Source organism: Anopheles stephensi, unplaced genomic scaffold (assembly GCF_013141755.1).
Source record: "Anopheles stephensi strain Indian unplaced genomic scaffold, UCI_ANSTEP_V1.0 ucontig362, whole genome shotgun sequence".
Classification (NCBI taxonomy): Eukaryota; Metazoa; Arthropoda; class Insecta; order Diptera; family Culicidae; genus Anopheles; species Anopheles stephensi.
In genome coordinates, this window is record NW_023405305.1 from 1 (window position 1) to 17,917 (window position 17,917).

Genomic DNA, 17,917 nt, shown 5'->3' on the forward strand with positions numbered 1-17,917 from the left:
AATATGGAACCCTTTTCGTTCTTTGGACACCTCCTATAACTTGTATGGCGACTATGGGGACCTTCATTTCGTACTCAGTTGGTACCCCATTCATCGAGGGTATCGCTTTGATACCCCAAACACACCTTTGGACACAGTCTTACTATTCCTTGGAGCAGTCATCAGAGAACCATATAGTAGGAACAGCCAAATATGGAACCCTTTTCGTTCTTTGGACACCTCCTATAACTTGTATGGCGACTATGGGGACCTTCATTTCGTACTCAGTATGTACCCTTATTCATTGAGGGTATCGTTTTGATACCCCTTACAGACCTTTGGACACAGTCTTACTAGTCCTTGGAGCAGTCATCAAAGAACCAAATAGAAGGAACAGCCGATTATGGAACCCTTTTCGTTCTTTGGACACCTCCTATAACTTGTATGGCGACTATGGGGACCTTCATTTCGTACTCAGTTGGTACCCCTATTCATCGAGGGTATCGTTTTGATACCCCTTACAGACCTTTGGACACAGTCTTACTACTCCTTGGAGCAGTCATCAAAGAACCATATAGTAGGAACAGCCGATTATGGAACCCTTTTCGTTCTTTGGACACGACCTACAACTTGTATGGCGACTATGGGGACCTTCATTTCGTACTCAGTTGGTACCCCTATTCATCGAGAGTATCGTTTTGATACCCCTTACAGACTTTTGGACACAGTCTTACTATTCCTTGGAGCAGTCATCACAGAACCAAATAGTAGGAACAGCCGAATATGGAACCCTTTTTGTTCTTTGGACACCTCCTATAACTTGTATGGCGACTATGGGGACCCACATTTCGTACTCAGTTGGTACGCCTATTCATCGAAGGTATCGTTTTAATACCCCCAACAGACCTTTGGACACAGTCTTACTACTCCTTGGAGCAGTCATCAGGGAACCATATAGGAGGAACAGCCGATTATGGAACCCTTTTTGTTCTTTGGACACCTCCTATAACTTGTATGGCGACTATGGGGACCTTCATTTCGTACTCAGTTGATACCCCTATTCATCGAGGGTATCGCTTTGATACCCCCAACAAACCTTTGGACACCGTCTAAATAATCCTCGGAGCTGTTTTCAGGGAACCATATAGTAGGAACAGCCGAATATGGAACCCTTTTCGTTCTTTGGACACCTCCTATAACTTGTATGGCGACTATGGGGACCCACATTTCGTACTGAGTTGGTACCTCTATTCATCGAGGGTATCGCTTTGATACCCCCAACAGACCTTTGGACACCGTTTTACAACTCCTAAGAGCAGTCATCAGAGAACCATATAGTAGGAACAGCCAAATATGGAACCCTTTTCGTTCTTTGGACACCTCCTATAACTTGTATGGCGACTATGGGGACCTTCATTTCGTACTCAGTTGGTACCCCATTCATCGAGGGTATCGCTTTGATACCCCAAACACACCTTTGGACACAGTCTTACTATTCCTTGGAGCAGTCATCAGAGAACCATATAGTAGGAACAGCCAAATATGGAACCCTTTTCGTTCTTTGGACACCTCCTATAACTTGTATGGCAACTATGGGGACCTTCATTTCGTACTCAGTATGTACCCTTATTCATTGAGGGTATCGTTTTGATACCCCTTACAGACCTTTGGACACAGTCTTACTAGTCCTTGGAGCAGTCATCAAAGAACCAAATAGAAGGAACAGCCGATTATGGAACCCTTTTCGTTCTTTGGACACCTCCTATAACTTGTATGGCGACTATGGGGACCTTCATTTCGTACTCAGTTGGTACCCCTATTCATCGAGGGTATCGTTTTGATACCCCTTACAGACCTTTGGACACAGTCTTACTACTCCTTGGAGCAGTCATCAAAGAACCATATAGTAGGAACAGCCGATTATGGAACCCTTTTCGTTCTTTGGACACGACCTACAACTTGTATGGCGACTATGGGGACCTTCATTTCGTACTCAGTTGGTACCCCTATTCATCGAGAGTATCGTTTTGATACCCCTTACAGACTTTTGGACACAGTCTTACTATTCCTTGGAGCAGTCATCACAGAACCAAATAGTAGGAACAGCCGAATATGGAACCCTTTTTGTTCTTTGGACACCTCCTATAACTTGTATGGCGACTATGGGGACCTTCATTTCGTACTCAGTTGGTACGCCTATTCATCGAAGGTATCGTTTTAATACCCCCAACAGACCTTTGGACACAGTCTTACTACTCCTTGGAGCAGTCATCAGAGAACCATATAGTAGGAACAGCCGAATATGGAACCCTTTTCGTTCTTTGGACACCTCCTACAACATGTATGGCAACTATTGGGACCTTCATTTTGTACTCAGTAGGTACCCCTATTCATCGAGGGTATTGTTTTGATACCCCTTACAGACCTTTGGACACAGTCTAACTATTCCTTGGAGCAGTCATCAAAGAACCAAATAGTAGGAACAGCCGATTATGGAACCCTTTTCGTTCTTTGGACACGACCTACAACTTGTATGGCAACTATGGGGACCTTCATTTCGCACTCAGTTGGTACCCCTATTCATCGAGGGTATCGTTTGGATACCCCCAACAGACCTTTGGACACAGTCTTACTACTCCTTGGAGCAGCCATCAGGGAACCATACAGTAGGAACAGCCGATTATGGAACCCTTTTCGTACTTTGGACACCTCCTATAACTTGTATGGCGACTTCGGGGACCTTCATGTGGTACTCAGTTGGTATCCCTATTCATCGAGGGTATCGTTTTGATACCCCCAACAGACCTTTGGAGACAGTCTTACTACTCCTTGGAGCAGTCATCAGAGAACCAAATAGTAGAAACAGCCGATTATGGAACCCTTTTTGTTCTTTGGACACCTCCTATAACTTGTATGGCGACTATGGGGACCTTCATTTCGTACTCAGTTGGTACCCCTATTCATCGAGGGTATCGTTTTGATACCCCTTACAGACCTTTGGACACAGTCTTACTACTCCTTGGAGCAGTCATCAAAGAACCATATAGTAGGAACAGCCGATTATGGAACCCTTTTCGTTCGTTGGACACCTCCTACAACTTGTATGGCGACTATGGGGACCTTCATTTCGCACTCAGTTGGTACCCCTATTCATCGAGAGTATCGTTTTGATACCCCTTACAGACCTTTGGACACAGTCTTACTATTCCTTGGAGCAGTCATCACAGAACCAAATAGTAGGAACAGCCGAATATGGAACCCTTTTTGTTCTTTGGACACCTCCTATAACTTGTATGGCGACTATGGGGACCTTCATTTCGTACTCAGTTGGTACGCCTATTCATCGAAGGTATCGTTTTAATACCCCCAACAGACCTTTGGACACAGTCTTACTACTCCTTGGAGCAGTCATCAGAGAACCATATAGTAGGAACAGCCGATTATGGAACCCTTTTCGTTCTTTGGACACCTCCTACAACTTGTATGGCAACTATTGGGACCTTCATTTTGTACTCAGTAGGTACCCCTATTCATCGAGGGTATTGTTTTGATACCCCTTACAGACCTTTGGACACAGTCTAACTATTCCTTGGAGCAGTCATCAAAGAACCAAAGAGAAGGAACAGCCGAATATGGAACCCTTTTCGTTCTTTGGACACCTCCTACAACTTGTATGGCGACTATGGGGACCTTCATTTCGTACTCAGTTGGTACCCCTATTCATCGAGGGTATCGTTTTAATACCCCTTACAGACCTTTGGACACAGTCTTACTACTCCTTGGAGCAGTCATCAGAGAACCAAATAGTAGAAACAGCCGATTATGGAACCCGTTTTGTTCTTTGGACACCTCCTATAACTTGTATGGTGACTATGGGGACCTTCATTTCGTACTCAGTTGGTACCCCTATTCATCGAGGGTATCGTTTTGATACCCCTTACAGACTTTTGGACACAGTCTTACTACTCCTTGGAGCAGCCATCAGGGAACCATATAGTAGGAACAGCCGATTATGGAACCCTTTTCGTTCTTTGGACACCTCCTATAACTTGTATGGCGACTATGGGGACCTTCATTTCGTACTCAGTAGGTACCCCTATTCATCGAGGGTATCGCTTTGATACCCCCAACAGACCTTTGGACACCGTCTAACTACTCCTTAGAGCAGTCATCAGAGAACCATTTAGTAGGAACAGCCGAATATGGAACCCTTTTCGTTCTTTCGACACCTCCTATAACTTGTATGGCGACTAAAGGGACCTTCATTTCGTACTCAGTTGATACCCCTATTCATCGAGGGTATCGTTTTGATACCCCCAACAGACCTTTGGACACAGTCTTACTACTCCTTGGAGCATGCACCAAAGAACCATATAGTAGGAACAGCCGAATATGGAATCCTGTTCGTTCTTTGGACACCTTCTATAACTTGTATGGCAACTATGGGGACCTGCATATCGTACTCAGTTGGTACCCCTATTCATCAAGGGTATCGCTGTGATACCCCCAACAGACTTTTGGACACAACCTTACTATTCCTTGGAGCAGCCATCAGGGAACCAAATAGTAGGAACAGCCGATTATGGAACCCTTTTCGTTCTTTGGACACGACCTACAACTTGTATGGCAACTATGGGGACCTTCATTTCGTATTCAGTTGGTACCCCTATTCATCGAGGGTATCGTTTTGATACCCCCAACAGACCTTTGGACACAGTCTTACTACTCCTTGGAGCAGTCATCAGAGAACCATACAGTAGGAACAGCCGATTATGGAACCCTTTTCGTTCTTTGGACACCTTCTACAACTTGTTTGGCGACTATGGGGACCTTCATTTCGTACACAGTTGGTACCCCTATTCATCGAGGGTATCGTTTTGATACCCCCAACAGACCTTTGGACACAGTCTTACTACTCCTTGGAGCAGTCATCAAAGAACCAAAGAGAAGGAACAGCCGAATATGGAACCCTTTTCGTTCTTTGGATACCTCCTATAACTTGTATGGCGACTATGGGGACCTTCATTTCGTACTCAGTTGGTACCCCTATTCATCGAAGTTATCGTTTTAATACCCCTTACAGACCTTTGGACACAGTCTTACAACTCCTTGGAGCAGTCATCAGAGAACCAAATAGTAGAAACAGCCGATTATGGAACCCGTTTTGTTCTTTGGACACCTCCTATAACTTGTATGGTGACTATGGGGACCTTCATTTCGTACTCAGTTGGTACCCCTATTCATCGAGGGTATCGTTTTGATACCCCTTACAGACTTTTGGACACAGTCTTACTATTCCTTGGAGCAGTCATCACAGAACCAAATAGTAGGAACAGCCGATTATGGAACCCTTTTTGTTCTTTGGACACCTCCTATAACTTGTATGGCGACTATGGGGACCTTCATTTCGTACTCAGTAGGTACTCCTATTCATCGAGGGTATTGTTTTGATACCCTCAACAGACCTTTGGACACAGTCTAACTATTCCTTGGAGCAGTCATCAAAGAACCATATAGTAGGAACAGCCGATTATGGAACCCTTTTCGTTTTTTGGACACCTCCTATAACTTGTATGGCGACTATGGGGACCTTCATTTCGTACTCAGTTGGTACCCCTATTCATCAAGGGTATCGCTGTGATACCCCCAACAGACTTTTGGACACAACCTTACTATTCCTTGGAGCAGCCATCAGGGAACCAAATAGTAGGAACAGCCGATTATGGAACCCTTTTCGTTCTTTGGACACGACCTACAACTTGTATGGCAACTATGGGGACCTTCATTTCGTATTCAGTTGGTACCCCTATTCATCGAGGGTATCGCTGTGATACCCCCAACAGACCGTTGGACACAGTCTTACTACTCCTTGGAGCAGCCATCAGGGAACCATACAGTAGGAACAGCCGATTATGGAACCCTTTTTGTTCGTTGGACACCTCCTACAACTTGTATGGCGACTAAAGGGACCTTCATTTCGTACTCAGTTGATACCCCTATTCATCGAGGGTATCGTTTTGATACCCCCAACAGACCTTTGGACACAGTCTTACTACTCCTTGGAGCAGTCATCAGGGAACCATATAGTAGGAACAGCCGATTATGGAACCCTTTTTGTTCTTTGGACACCTCCTATAATTTGTATGGCAACTATGGGGACCTTCATTTCGTACTCAGTTGGTAACACTATTCATCGAGGGTAACGTTTTGATACCCCCAACAGACCTTTGGACACAGTCTTACTACTCCTTGGAGCAGTCATCAGAGAACCATATAGTAGGAACAGCCGATTATGGAACCCTTTTCGTACTTTGGACACCTCCTACAACTTGTATGGCGACTATGGGGACCTTCATTTCGTACTCAGTTGGTACCCCTATTCATCGAGGGTATCGTTTTGATACCACTTACAGACCTTTGGACACAGTCTTACTACTCCTTAGAGCAGTCATCAGAGAACCATAAAGTAGGAACAGCCGATTATGGAACCCTTTTCGTTCTTTGGACACCTCCTATAACTTGTATGGCGACTACGGGGACCTTCATTTCGTACTCAGTTGGTACCCCTATTCATCGAGGGTATCGTTTTGATACCCCTTACAGACCTTTGGACACAGTCTTACTACTCCTAAGAGCAGCCATCAGGGAAACATATAGTAGGAACAGCCGATTATGGAACCCTTTTTGTTCTTTGGACACCTCCTATAACTTGTATGGCAACTATGGGGACCTTCATTTCGTACTCAGTTGGTACCCCTATTCATCAGGGGATTCGTTTTGATACCCCCAACAGACCTTTGGACACAATCTTACTACTCCTTGGAGCAGTCATCAGAAAACCATATGATAGGACCAGCCGATTATGGAACCCTTTTCTTTCTTTGGACACCTCCTACAACTTGTATGGACAACTATGTATTCCTACAACTATGAGGACCTTCATTTCGTACTCAGTTGGTACCCCTATTCATCGAGGGTATCGTTTTGATACCCCCAACAGACCTTTGGACACAGTCTCACTTCTCCTTAGAGCTGCCATCAGGGAAACATATAGTAGGAACAGCCGATTATGGAACCCTTTTTGTTCTTTGGACACCTCCTATAACTTGTATGGCAACTATGGGGACCTTCATTTCGTACTCAGTTGGTACCCCTATTCATCGAGGGTATCGTTTCGATACCCCCAACAGACCTTTGGACACAGTCTTACTACTCCTTAGAGCAGTCATCAGAGAACCATAGAGTAGGAACAGCCGATTATGGAACACTTTTTGTTCTTTGGACACCTCCTATAACTTGTACGGCAACTATGGGGACCTTCATTTCGTACTCAGTTGGTACCCCTATTCATCGAGGGTATCGTTTTGATACCCCTTACAGACCTTTGGACACAGTCTTACTACTTCTTACAGCAGTCATCAGGGAAAAATATAGTAGGAACAGCCGATTATGGAACCCTTTTTGTACTTTGGACACCTCCTATAACTTGTATGGCGACTATAAGGACCTTCATTTCGTACTCAGTTGGTACCCCTATTCATCGAGGGTATCGTTTTGATACCCCCAACAGACCTTTGGACACAGTCTTACTACTCCTTGGAGCAGTCATCAAAGAACCAAATAGTAGGAACAGCCGATTATGGAACCCGTTTCGTTCTTTGGACAACTCCCATAACTTGTATGGCAACTATGGGGACCTTCATTCCGTACTCAGTTGGTACCCCTATTCATCGAGGGTATCGTTTCGATACCCCCAACAGACCTTTGGACACAGTCTCACTACTCCTTAGAGCTGCCATCAGGGAAACATATAGTAGGAACAGCCGATTATGGAACCCTTTTTGTTCTTTGGACACCTCCTATAACTTGTATGGCGACTATGGGGACCTTCATTTCGTACTCAGTTGGTACCCCTATTCATCGAGGGTATCGTTTTGATACCCCCAACAGACCTTTGGACACAGTCTCACTACTCCTTAGAGCTGCCATCAGGGAAACATATAGTAGGAACAGCCGATTATGGAACCCGTTTTGTTCTTTGGACACCTCCTATAACTTGTATGGCAACTATGGGGACCTTCATTTCGTACTCAGTTGGTACCCCAATTAATCGAGGGTATCGTTTCGATACCCCCAACAGACCTTTGGACACAGTGTTACTACTCCTTGGAGCAGCCATCAGGGAACCATAGAGTAGGAACAGCCGATTATGGAACCCTGTTCGTTCTTTGGACACCTCCTACAAATTGTATGGCGACTATAAGGACCTTCATTTCGTACTCAGTTGGTACCCCTATTCATCGAGGGTATCGTTTTGATACCCCCAACAGACCTTTGGACACCGTCTTACTACTCCTTAGAGCAGCCATCAGGGAAACATATAGTAGGAACAGCCGATTATGGAACCCTTTTTGTTCTTTGGACACCTCCTATAACTTGTATGGTAACTATGGGGACCTTCATTTCGTACTCAGTTGGTACCCCTATTCATCGAGGGTATCGTTTTGATACCCCTTACAGACCTTTGGACACAGTCTTACTACTCCTTGGAGCAGCCATCAGGGAACCATGTAGTAGGAACAGCCGATTATGGAACCCTTTTTGTTCTTTGGACACCTCCTATAACTTGTATGGCAACTATGGGGACTTTCATATCGTATTCAGTTGGTACCCCTATTCATCGAGGGTATCGTTTTGATACCCCCAACAGACCTTTGGACACAGTCTTACTACTCCTAAGAGCAGTCATCAGAGAACCATATAGTAGGAACAGCCGATTATGGAACCCTTTTCGTTCTTTGGACACCTCCCATAACTTGTATGGCAACTATGGGGACCTTCATTTCGTACTCAGTTGGTACTCCTATTCATCGAGGGTATCACTGTGATACCCCCAACAGACCTTTGGACACAGTCTTACTACTCCTTGGAGCAGCCATCAGGGAACCATACAGTAGGAACAGCCGATTATGGAACCCTTTTCGTTCTTTGGACTCCTCCTATAACTTGTATGGCGACTATGGGGACCTTCATTTCGTACTCAGTTGGTACCCCTATTCAACAAGGGTATCGTTTTGATACCCCCAACAGACCTTTGGACACCGTCTTACTACTCCTTGGAGCAGTCATCAAAGAACCAAATAGTAGAAACAGCCGATTATGGAACCCTTTTCGTTCTTTGGACACCTCCTACAACTTGTATGGCGACTATGGGGACCTTCATTTCGTACTCAGTTGGTACCCCTATTCATCGAGGGTATCGTTTTGATACCCCCAACAGACCTTTGGACACAGTCTTACTACTCCTTGGAGCAGTCATCAGGGAACCATACAGTAGGAACAGCCGATTATGGAACCCTCTTTGTTCTTAGGACACCTCCTATAACTTGTATGGCAACTATGGGGACCTTCATTTCGTACTCAGTTGGTACCCCTATTCATCGAGGGTATCGTTTTGATACCCCAAACAGACCTTTGGACACCGTCTTACTATTCCTTACAGCAGTCATAAGAGAACCAAATAGTAGAAACAGCCGAATATGGAACCGTTTCCGTTCTTAGGACACCTCCTACAACTTGTATGGCCACTTCGGGGACTTTCATTTCGTACTCAGTAGGTACCCCTATTCATCGAGGGTATCGTTTGATACCCCCAACAGACCTTTGGACACAGCCTTACTACTCCATGGAGCAGTCATCAAAGAACCAAATAGTAGGAACAGCAGATTATGGAACCCTTTTCTTTCTTTGGACACCTCCTACAACTTGTATGGCGACTATGGGGACCTTCATTTCGTACTCAGTTGGTACCCCTATTCATCGAGGGTATCGTTTTGATACCCCCAACAGACCTTTGGACACAGTCTTACTACTCCTTGGAGCAGTCATCAGAGAACCATATAGAAGAACAGCCGAATATGGAACCGTTTCCGTTCTTAGGACACCTCCTACAACTTGTATGGCCACTTCGGGGACCTTCATTTCGTACTCAGTTGGTACCCCTATTCATCGAGGGTATCGCTTTGATACCCCCAACAGACCTTTGGACACAGTCTTCCTACTCCATGGAGCAGTCATCAAAGAACCATATAGTAGGAACAGCCGATTATGGAACCCTTTTTTGGACACCTCCTACAACTTGTATGGCGACTATGGGGACCTTCATTTCGTACTCAGCAGATACCCGTACTCATTGATTGTATCGCTGTGATACCCCCAACAGACCTTTGGACACCGTCTTAGTTCTCCTTACAGCAGTCATAAGAGAACCATATAGTAGGAACAGCCGATTATGGAACCCTTTTCGTTTTTTGGACACCTCCTACAACTTGTATGGCGACTATGGGGACCTTCAATTTGTACTCAGTTGGTACTCCTATTCATCGAGGGTATCGTTTTGATACCCAACAGACCTTTGGACACAGTCTTACTACTCCTTGGAGCAGTCATCAAAGAACCAAATAGTAGAAACAGCCGATTATGGAACCTTTTTCGTTCTTTGGACACCTGCTACAACTTGTATGGCGACTATGGGGACCTTCATTTCGTACTCAGTTGGTACCCCTATTCATCGAGGGTATCGTTTTGATACCCCTTACAGACCTTTGGACACAGTCTTACTACTCTTTGGAGCAGCCATCAGGGAACCATACAGGAGGAACAGCCGATTATGGAACCCTTTTCGTTCTTTGGACACCTCCTATAACTTGTATGGCAACTATGGGGACCTTCATTTCGTACTCAGCAGATACCCGTACTCATTGATTGTATCGCTGTGATACCCCCAACAGACCTTTGGACACCGTCTTAGTTCTCCTTACAGCAGTCATAAGAGAACCATATAGTAGGAACAGCCGATTATGGAACCCTTTTCGTTTTTTGGACACCTCCTACAACTTGTATGGCGACTATGGGGACCTTCAATTTGTACTCAGTTGGTACCCCTATTCATCGAGGGTATCGTTTTGATACCCCCAACAGACCTTTGGACACAGTCTTACTACTCCTTGGAGCAGTCATTAGAGAACCATATAGTAGGAACAGCCGATTATGGAACCCTTTTCGTTCTTTGGACACCTCCTATAACATGTATGGCGACTATGGGGACCTTCATTTCGTACTCAGTTGGTACCCCTATTCATCGAGGGTATCGCTTTGACACCCCCAACAGACCTTTGGACACAGTCTTACTACTCCATGGAGCAGTCATCAAAGAACCAAATAGTAGGAACAGCCGATTATGGAACCCTTTTCGTTCTTTGGACACCTCCTACAACTTGTATGGCGACTATGGGGACCTTCATTTCGTACTCAGTTGGTACCCCTATTCATCGAGGGTATCGTTTTGATACCCCCAACAGACCTTTGGACACAGTCTTTCTACTCCTTGGAGCAGTCATCAGAGAACCATATAGAAGAACAGCCGAATATGGAACCGTTTCCGTTCTTAGGACACCTCCTACAACTTGTATGGCCACTTCGGGGACCTTCATTTCGTACTCAGTAGGTACCCCTTTTCATCGAGGGTATCGTTTTGATACCCCCAACAGACCTTTGGACACAGTCTTACTACTCCTTGGAACAGCCATCAGGGAACCATACTGTAGGAACAGCTGATTATGGAACCCTTTTTGTTCTTTGGACACCTCCTACATCTTGTATGGTGACTATTGGGACCTTCATTTCGTACTCAGTAGGTACCACTATTCATCGAGTGTATCGTTTTGATACCCCTTACAGACCTATGCATACAGCTTTACTACTCTTTACAGCAATCATAAGAGAACCTTATAGTAGAAACAGCCAAATATGGAACCCTTTTCGTTCTTTGGACACCTCCTATAACTTGTATGGCGACTATGGGGACCTTCATTTCGTACTCAGTTGGTACCCCTATACATCGAGGGTATCGTTTTGATACCCCTTACAGACCTTTGGACACCGTCTTAGTTCTCCTTACAGCAGTCATAAGAGAACCATATAGTAGGAACAGCCGATTATGGAACCCTTTTCGTTTTTTGGACACCTCCTACAACTTGTATGGCGACTATGGGGACCTTCAATTTGTACTCAGTTGGTACCCCTATTCATCGAGGGTATCGTTTTGATACCCCCAACAGACCTTTGGACACAGTCTTACTACTCCTTGGAGCAGTCATCAAAGAAACAAATAGTAGGAACAGCCGAATATGGAACCCTTTTTGTTCTTTGGACACCTCCTATAACTTGTATGGCGACTTTGGGGACCTTCATTTCGTACTCAGTTGGTACCCCTATTCATCGAGGGTATCGTTTTGATACCCCTTACAGACCTTTGGACACAGTCTTACTACTCTTTGGAGCAGCCATCAGGGAACCATACAGGAGGAACAGCCGATTATGGAACCCTTTTCGTTCTTTGGACACCTCCTATAACTTGTATGGCAACTATGGGGACCTTCATTTTGTACTCAGCAGATACCCGTACTCATTGATTGTATCGCTGTGATACCCCCAACAGACCTTTGGACACCGTCTTAGTTCTCCTTACAGCAGTCATAAGAGAACCATATAGTAGGAACAGCCGATTATGGAACCCTTTTTGTTCTTTGGACACCTCCTATAACTTGTATGGCGACTATGGGGACCTTCATTTCGTACTCAGCAGATACCCGTACTCATTGATTGTATCGCTGTGATACCCCCAACAGACCTTTGGACACCGTCTTAGTTCTCCTTACAGCAGTCATAAGAGAACCATATAGTAGGAACAGCCGATTATGGAACCCTTTTCGTTTTTTGGACACCTCCTACAACTTGTATGGCGACTATGGGGACCTTCAATTTGTACTCAGTTGGTACCCCTATTCATCGAGGGTATCGTTTTGATACCCCCAACAGACCTTTGGACACAGTCTTACTACTCCTTGGAGCAGTCATCAAAGAAACAAATAGTAGGAACAGCCGAATATGGAACCCTTTTTGTTCTTTGGACACCTCCTATAACTTGTATGGCGACTTTGGGGACCTTCATTTCGTACTCAGTTGGTACCCCTATTCATCGAGGGTATCGTTTTGATACCCCCAACAGACCTTTGGACACAGCCTTACTACTCCTTGGAGCAGTCATCAGAGAACCATATAGTAGGAACAGCCGATTATGGAACCCTTTTTGTTCTTTGGACACCTCTTTTAACTTGTATGGCGACTATGGGGACCTTCATTTCGTACTCAGCAGATACCCGTACTCATTGATTGTATCGCTGTGATACCCCCAACAGACCTTTGGACACCGTCTTAGTTCTCCTTACAGCAGTCATAAGAGAACCATATAGTAGGAACAGCCGATTATGGAACCCTTTTCGTTTTTTGGACACCTCCTACAACTTGTATGGCGACTATGGGGACCTTCAATTTGTACTCAGTTGGTACCCCTATTCATCGAGGGTATCGTTTTGATACCCAACAGACCTTTGGACACAGTCTTACTACTCCTTGGAGCAGTCATCAAAGAACCAAATAGTAGGAACAGCCGATTATGGAACCCTTTTCGTTCTTTGGACACCTGCTACAACTTGTATGGCGACTATGGGGACCTTCATTTCGTACTCAGTTGGTACCCCTATTCATCGAGGGTATCGTTTTGATACCCCCAACAGACCTTTGGATACCGTCTTACTTCTCCTTGGAGCAGCCATCAGGGAACCATACAGTAGGAACAGCCGATTATGGAACCCTTTTTGTTCTTTGGACACCTCCTACAACTTGTATGGCGACTATGCGGACTTTCATTTCGTACTCAGTTGGTACCCCTATTCATCGAGGGTATCGTTTTGATATCCCTTACAGACCTTTGGACACAGTCTTACTACTCCTTGGAGCAGTCATCAGAGAACTATATAGTAGGAACAGCCGATTATGGAACCCGTTTTGTTCTTTGGACACCTCTTTTAACTTGTATGGCGACTATGGGGACCTTCATATCGTACTCAGTTGGTACCCTTATTCATCGAGGGTATCGCTTTGATACCCCCAACAGACCTTTGGACACCGTCTCACTACTCCTTAAAGCAGTCATCAGAGAACCATATAGTAGGAACAACCGCATATGGAACCCTTTTCGTTCTTTGGACACCTCCTATAAATTGTTTGGCGAGTATAGGGACCTTCAAGTCGTGCTCAGTTGGTACCCCTATTGTATAAATTACACCGGTCTTGAAGGGAGGAAACTTGTGATATTTGGGAATTTCTAAAACTGGAGCGGATAATTGAATATGTGTTATGCGTTTGGAAGTTGCTTTTGTAATGTTTATTCAACCGTCAGATTTGTACATAATTCAATTACTCTAGTTCACTTTTCTTTCATTGGCGTCTGGTTTATACTCTCTGCTCGTAGTGTTGTCAAGTGTTGTTTATTTTTCATGCAATAACAATTCAAAATATTTTCATGCAAATTAATTAATTATACTAATTTTCCAAATTCAACATTCCGGCCACCAAAAGAGAATTCTTTTAAATGTCGTGAAGGGAGGAAACTTGTGATATTTGGGAATTTCTAAAACTGGAGCGGATAATTGAATATGTGTTATGCGTTTGGAAGTTGCTTTTGTAATGTTTATTCAACCGTCAAATTTGTACATAATTCAATTACTCTAGTTCACTTTTCTTACATTGGCGTCTGGTTTATATTCTCTGCTCGTAGTGTTGTCAAGTGTTGTTTATTTTTCATGCAATAACAATTCAAAATATTTTCATGCAAATTAATTAATTATACTAATTATCCAAATTCAACATTCCGGCCACCAAAAGAGAATTCTTTTAAATGCATGAAACTATGTGATCGACGTGTAAACTTGACTTGACGTCCCAAATGTCAACAACGGTTGTTTACTATTTCCCACGTGTATCCTTCTTCCGTTCTAACTTCTCTGTTCGATTGGATTGGGTAGTAACGCGATTCTGCTGACGGCTCGAACAATTTCTTTTCCTGTGCCCACTCGTAAAGTTACTACTCTCACTACACCGTCTTTTCCTGGGTGCAAAGCTGTTATTCGCCCTTTTGGCCAAACTGCAGGTGGGGTATTGTCTTCTTTCACGATCACTAATTGGTTCACTTCTAGCTTCACCGGTGTATTGTTCGCGTGCTTTGCCCTGGCCTGTAGCTGCTGTAGATATTCTGGGTACCACCGTGCCCAAATCTCTTGCATCTGCCTTTGCACTAATTGGTACTCCTTCAAACGGTTCGGAGAAATCTTGCTAAGATCTACTTGTGGTACCGCCTGCATGCTACTCCCTATCAAGAAATGGCCCGGGGTTAGTGCTTCCAAATCTGTTGGCTCATCTGATATTGGTATCAATGGACGCGAATTTAAACAAAGCTCAACTTGTGCCAGAAGGGTAAGCATATTTTCTTGCGTCACACTTCTAACTCCTATCGTCTTTAACAGATGCCTTTTAGCGGACTTAACTGCCGCTTCCCAAAGTCCTCCAAAATGAGGCGCACGCGGGGGGATAAACTTCCATACCAGTTCGTTCTCTGCGCACCAATCAAAGATCGCTCTCCTATCACCCTCATCGATTTTCAGCATCCTATAGATGCGATGCAACTCGTGTGCCGCGCCCTTGAACGTCGTTGCATTGTCCGAATGCAATTCGGCTACTTTACCACGTCTCGCGACAAAGCGACGTAGTGCTGATAGGAAAGCAGTCGATGTGAGATCACTCACCAGCTCGATATGGACTGCCCTTGTCGCGAAACATACGAATATCGCGATGTATGCCTTCGTTGGGCTTCGGTTGCGGACGGTCGACTTTAACAAAAACGGCCCACAGTAGTCGACGCCGCTGACGGCAAACGGTCGCGTTGGTGTCACTCGTGACTTAGGCAAATCAGCTACCGCCTGTTTCACCAGCGTTGGCTTGTTCCGAAAGCATGTGTGGCATCGATGGTACACGCTCTTTGCTAAGTTTCGGCCCCCAATCAACCAAAACTTCTGCCGGATTGTTGCTAACATGAATTGTGGCCCCGCGTGCATCTTTTGATGATGAGTGTTCTCGACCAGTAGTGTCGACAGCCGATGTGATGCAGCGAGTACAATCGGATGTTTGGTTGACTCTGGTATGTTGGCGTTACCAAGCCGGCCACCGACGCGTAACACACCCTTTGGGTCGAGGTATGGAGACAACCACTTTAGTCTCGACCTTCCGCTCACCAGCTTTCCTCGTTTCAGGTCGTCCATCTCCTCCGCAAACGAATCATGTTGTGCCCGTTGACACAACCTCAGTTCCGCATCCTGCAACTCCGCCGCTGTAAGCGGTGGAACGGAACTCAATGGCGTCTTCATGTCCGTATTCCGCTTGACGCTGTTGATCGACGTTGACTTGCTCGCCCTGAGGTTGGAGAGGATTCGCAAGCAATAAGCAACAACCCTTCGCAACTTGCCGTACGAGGAATAACGTGCGAAAAGTATGTTGCTAAAGTCACACGTCGTAGAGGTGATGACTATTTTGGACACCGCTAACCGCTCCTCGATGTCCGTCTCGTTCTCTTTCGCGAGTACTGGTTCCACCGGCCACTCTTCCTGTCCGTAGGACAACCAACGTGGCCCCTGCCACCATCGCTCGCACTGCAGTAACTCTTCGGGCCTCAACCCGCGCGATATATCATCCGCCGGGTTATCGCTACCAGGAACATGACGCCAGCATGAAATTCGGGTCTCCTCTTGTATTTGCGCCACTCTGTCGGCGACAAACGGCTTCCATCGACGAGGTGATGATTTGAGCCAATGCATGACGGTCATGGAATCTGTCCAACAGATAACCGTCGACGATGAAACGTTGAGTGCTCGAATCACCTTCTGGAACAGGTGTACTGCTAGCCGTGCTGCACACAGTTCTAATCTGGCGATGGAATGTGTGTTTGAGAGGGACACCACCTTGGACTTAGCCGCTAGCAATCTAACCGTAGAGCCCCGTGTCGAATCCGAGCGTACGTAACAACATGCTCCATAGGCTCCTTGAGATGCATCCGCGAAGAGATGCAGCTGCAGCCTTTCCGGATTGCTATGTGCCACCAATCGAGGTACTCGCAGTTCGCGTAACACATAGAGCGTTGAGTGGAACCTCCTCCACTCTTCCTGAATCTCCGCTGGTAGCGGACGATTCCAGTCCAGCGTCTTCCCCTCGTGCTTCAATCCCCATAGGCGTTGCAGGAACATCTTGGCGAGTATCACCGTTGGTCCCAACAGACCAAGAGGATCGAAGATTCTGGCCGTGTATGATAACACCAGGCATCGTGTCAGCTCTTCTGCAGGGGTTGGCAAATCCACCCGAAACCGAAACATATCGTTGGATGGTTCCCAAACCAAGCCCAGTGTTGAGACTGCTTGGTCTTCTTGCCAGTCTAGAACTGAATTGATGGCCAAATCGGCGCTTGGAACACCATCAAGCGCAGCCGGTATGTTCGACGCCCATTTCTTTAGTGAGAAGCCCGCTGATTCCAACATCGATGATATCTGTTTACGTGTCTCGATGGCTTCTGAAACATTTGCTGCACCAGTCAGCAAGTCATCCACATAAAAATCATGCAGAACCGGGTCTACGGCTTTGGGGTACTCCTATTTGTTGTCATGCGCGATTTGTTGCAACGTACGAGTGGCCAAGAACGGAGCTGATGCGGTACCGTAGGTCACCGTTTGTAGCTCATACGTTGCTATTGGTTCGGTTGAACGTTCCCGATATCGAATGCGTAGCAGTTTTCGATCTTTATCATAATGCAGGATCTGCCTGTACATCTTCTCCACGTCTGCCACTAATGCGACAGAATGCTTCCTGAATCGCAAGATGATTGTGAGCAGATCATCTTGTACCGTTGGGCCAATGAGTAAGGTGTCGTTCAAGGAGTAGCCCGATGTTGTTTTGCAGGATGCATCGAAAACAACACGAACCTTGGTTGAAGAAC

At 45.5% G+C, this 17,917-nt stretch overlaps 1 protein-coding gene across 1 annotated transcript; it reads right to left on the minus strand.

Moving 5' to 3' along the window:
* Window positions 1-15,026: 15,026 nt before the first annotated feature.
* LOC118516612 lies at window positions 15,027-17,462 on the minus strand (the record flags this gene model as incomplete). The annotated part of the gene is made up of 1 exon (XM_036062586.1): window positions 15,027-17,462. A coding segment is annotated over exon 1 (2,436 nt), but the record flags the coding sequence as incomplete, so codon positions are not given.
* Between the last annotated feature and the right edge of the window lie 455 nt (window positions 17,463-17,917).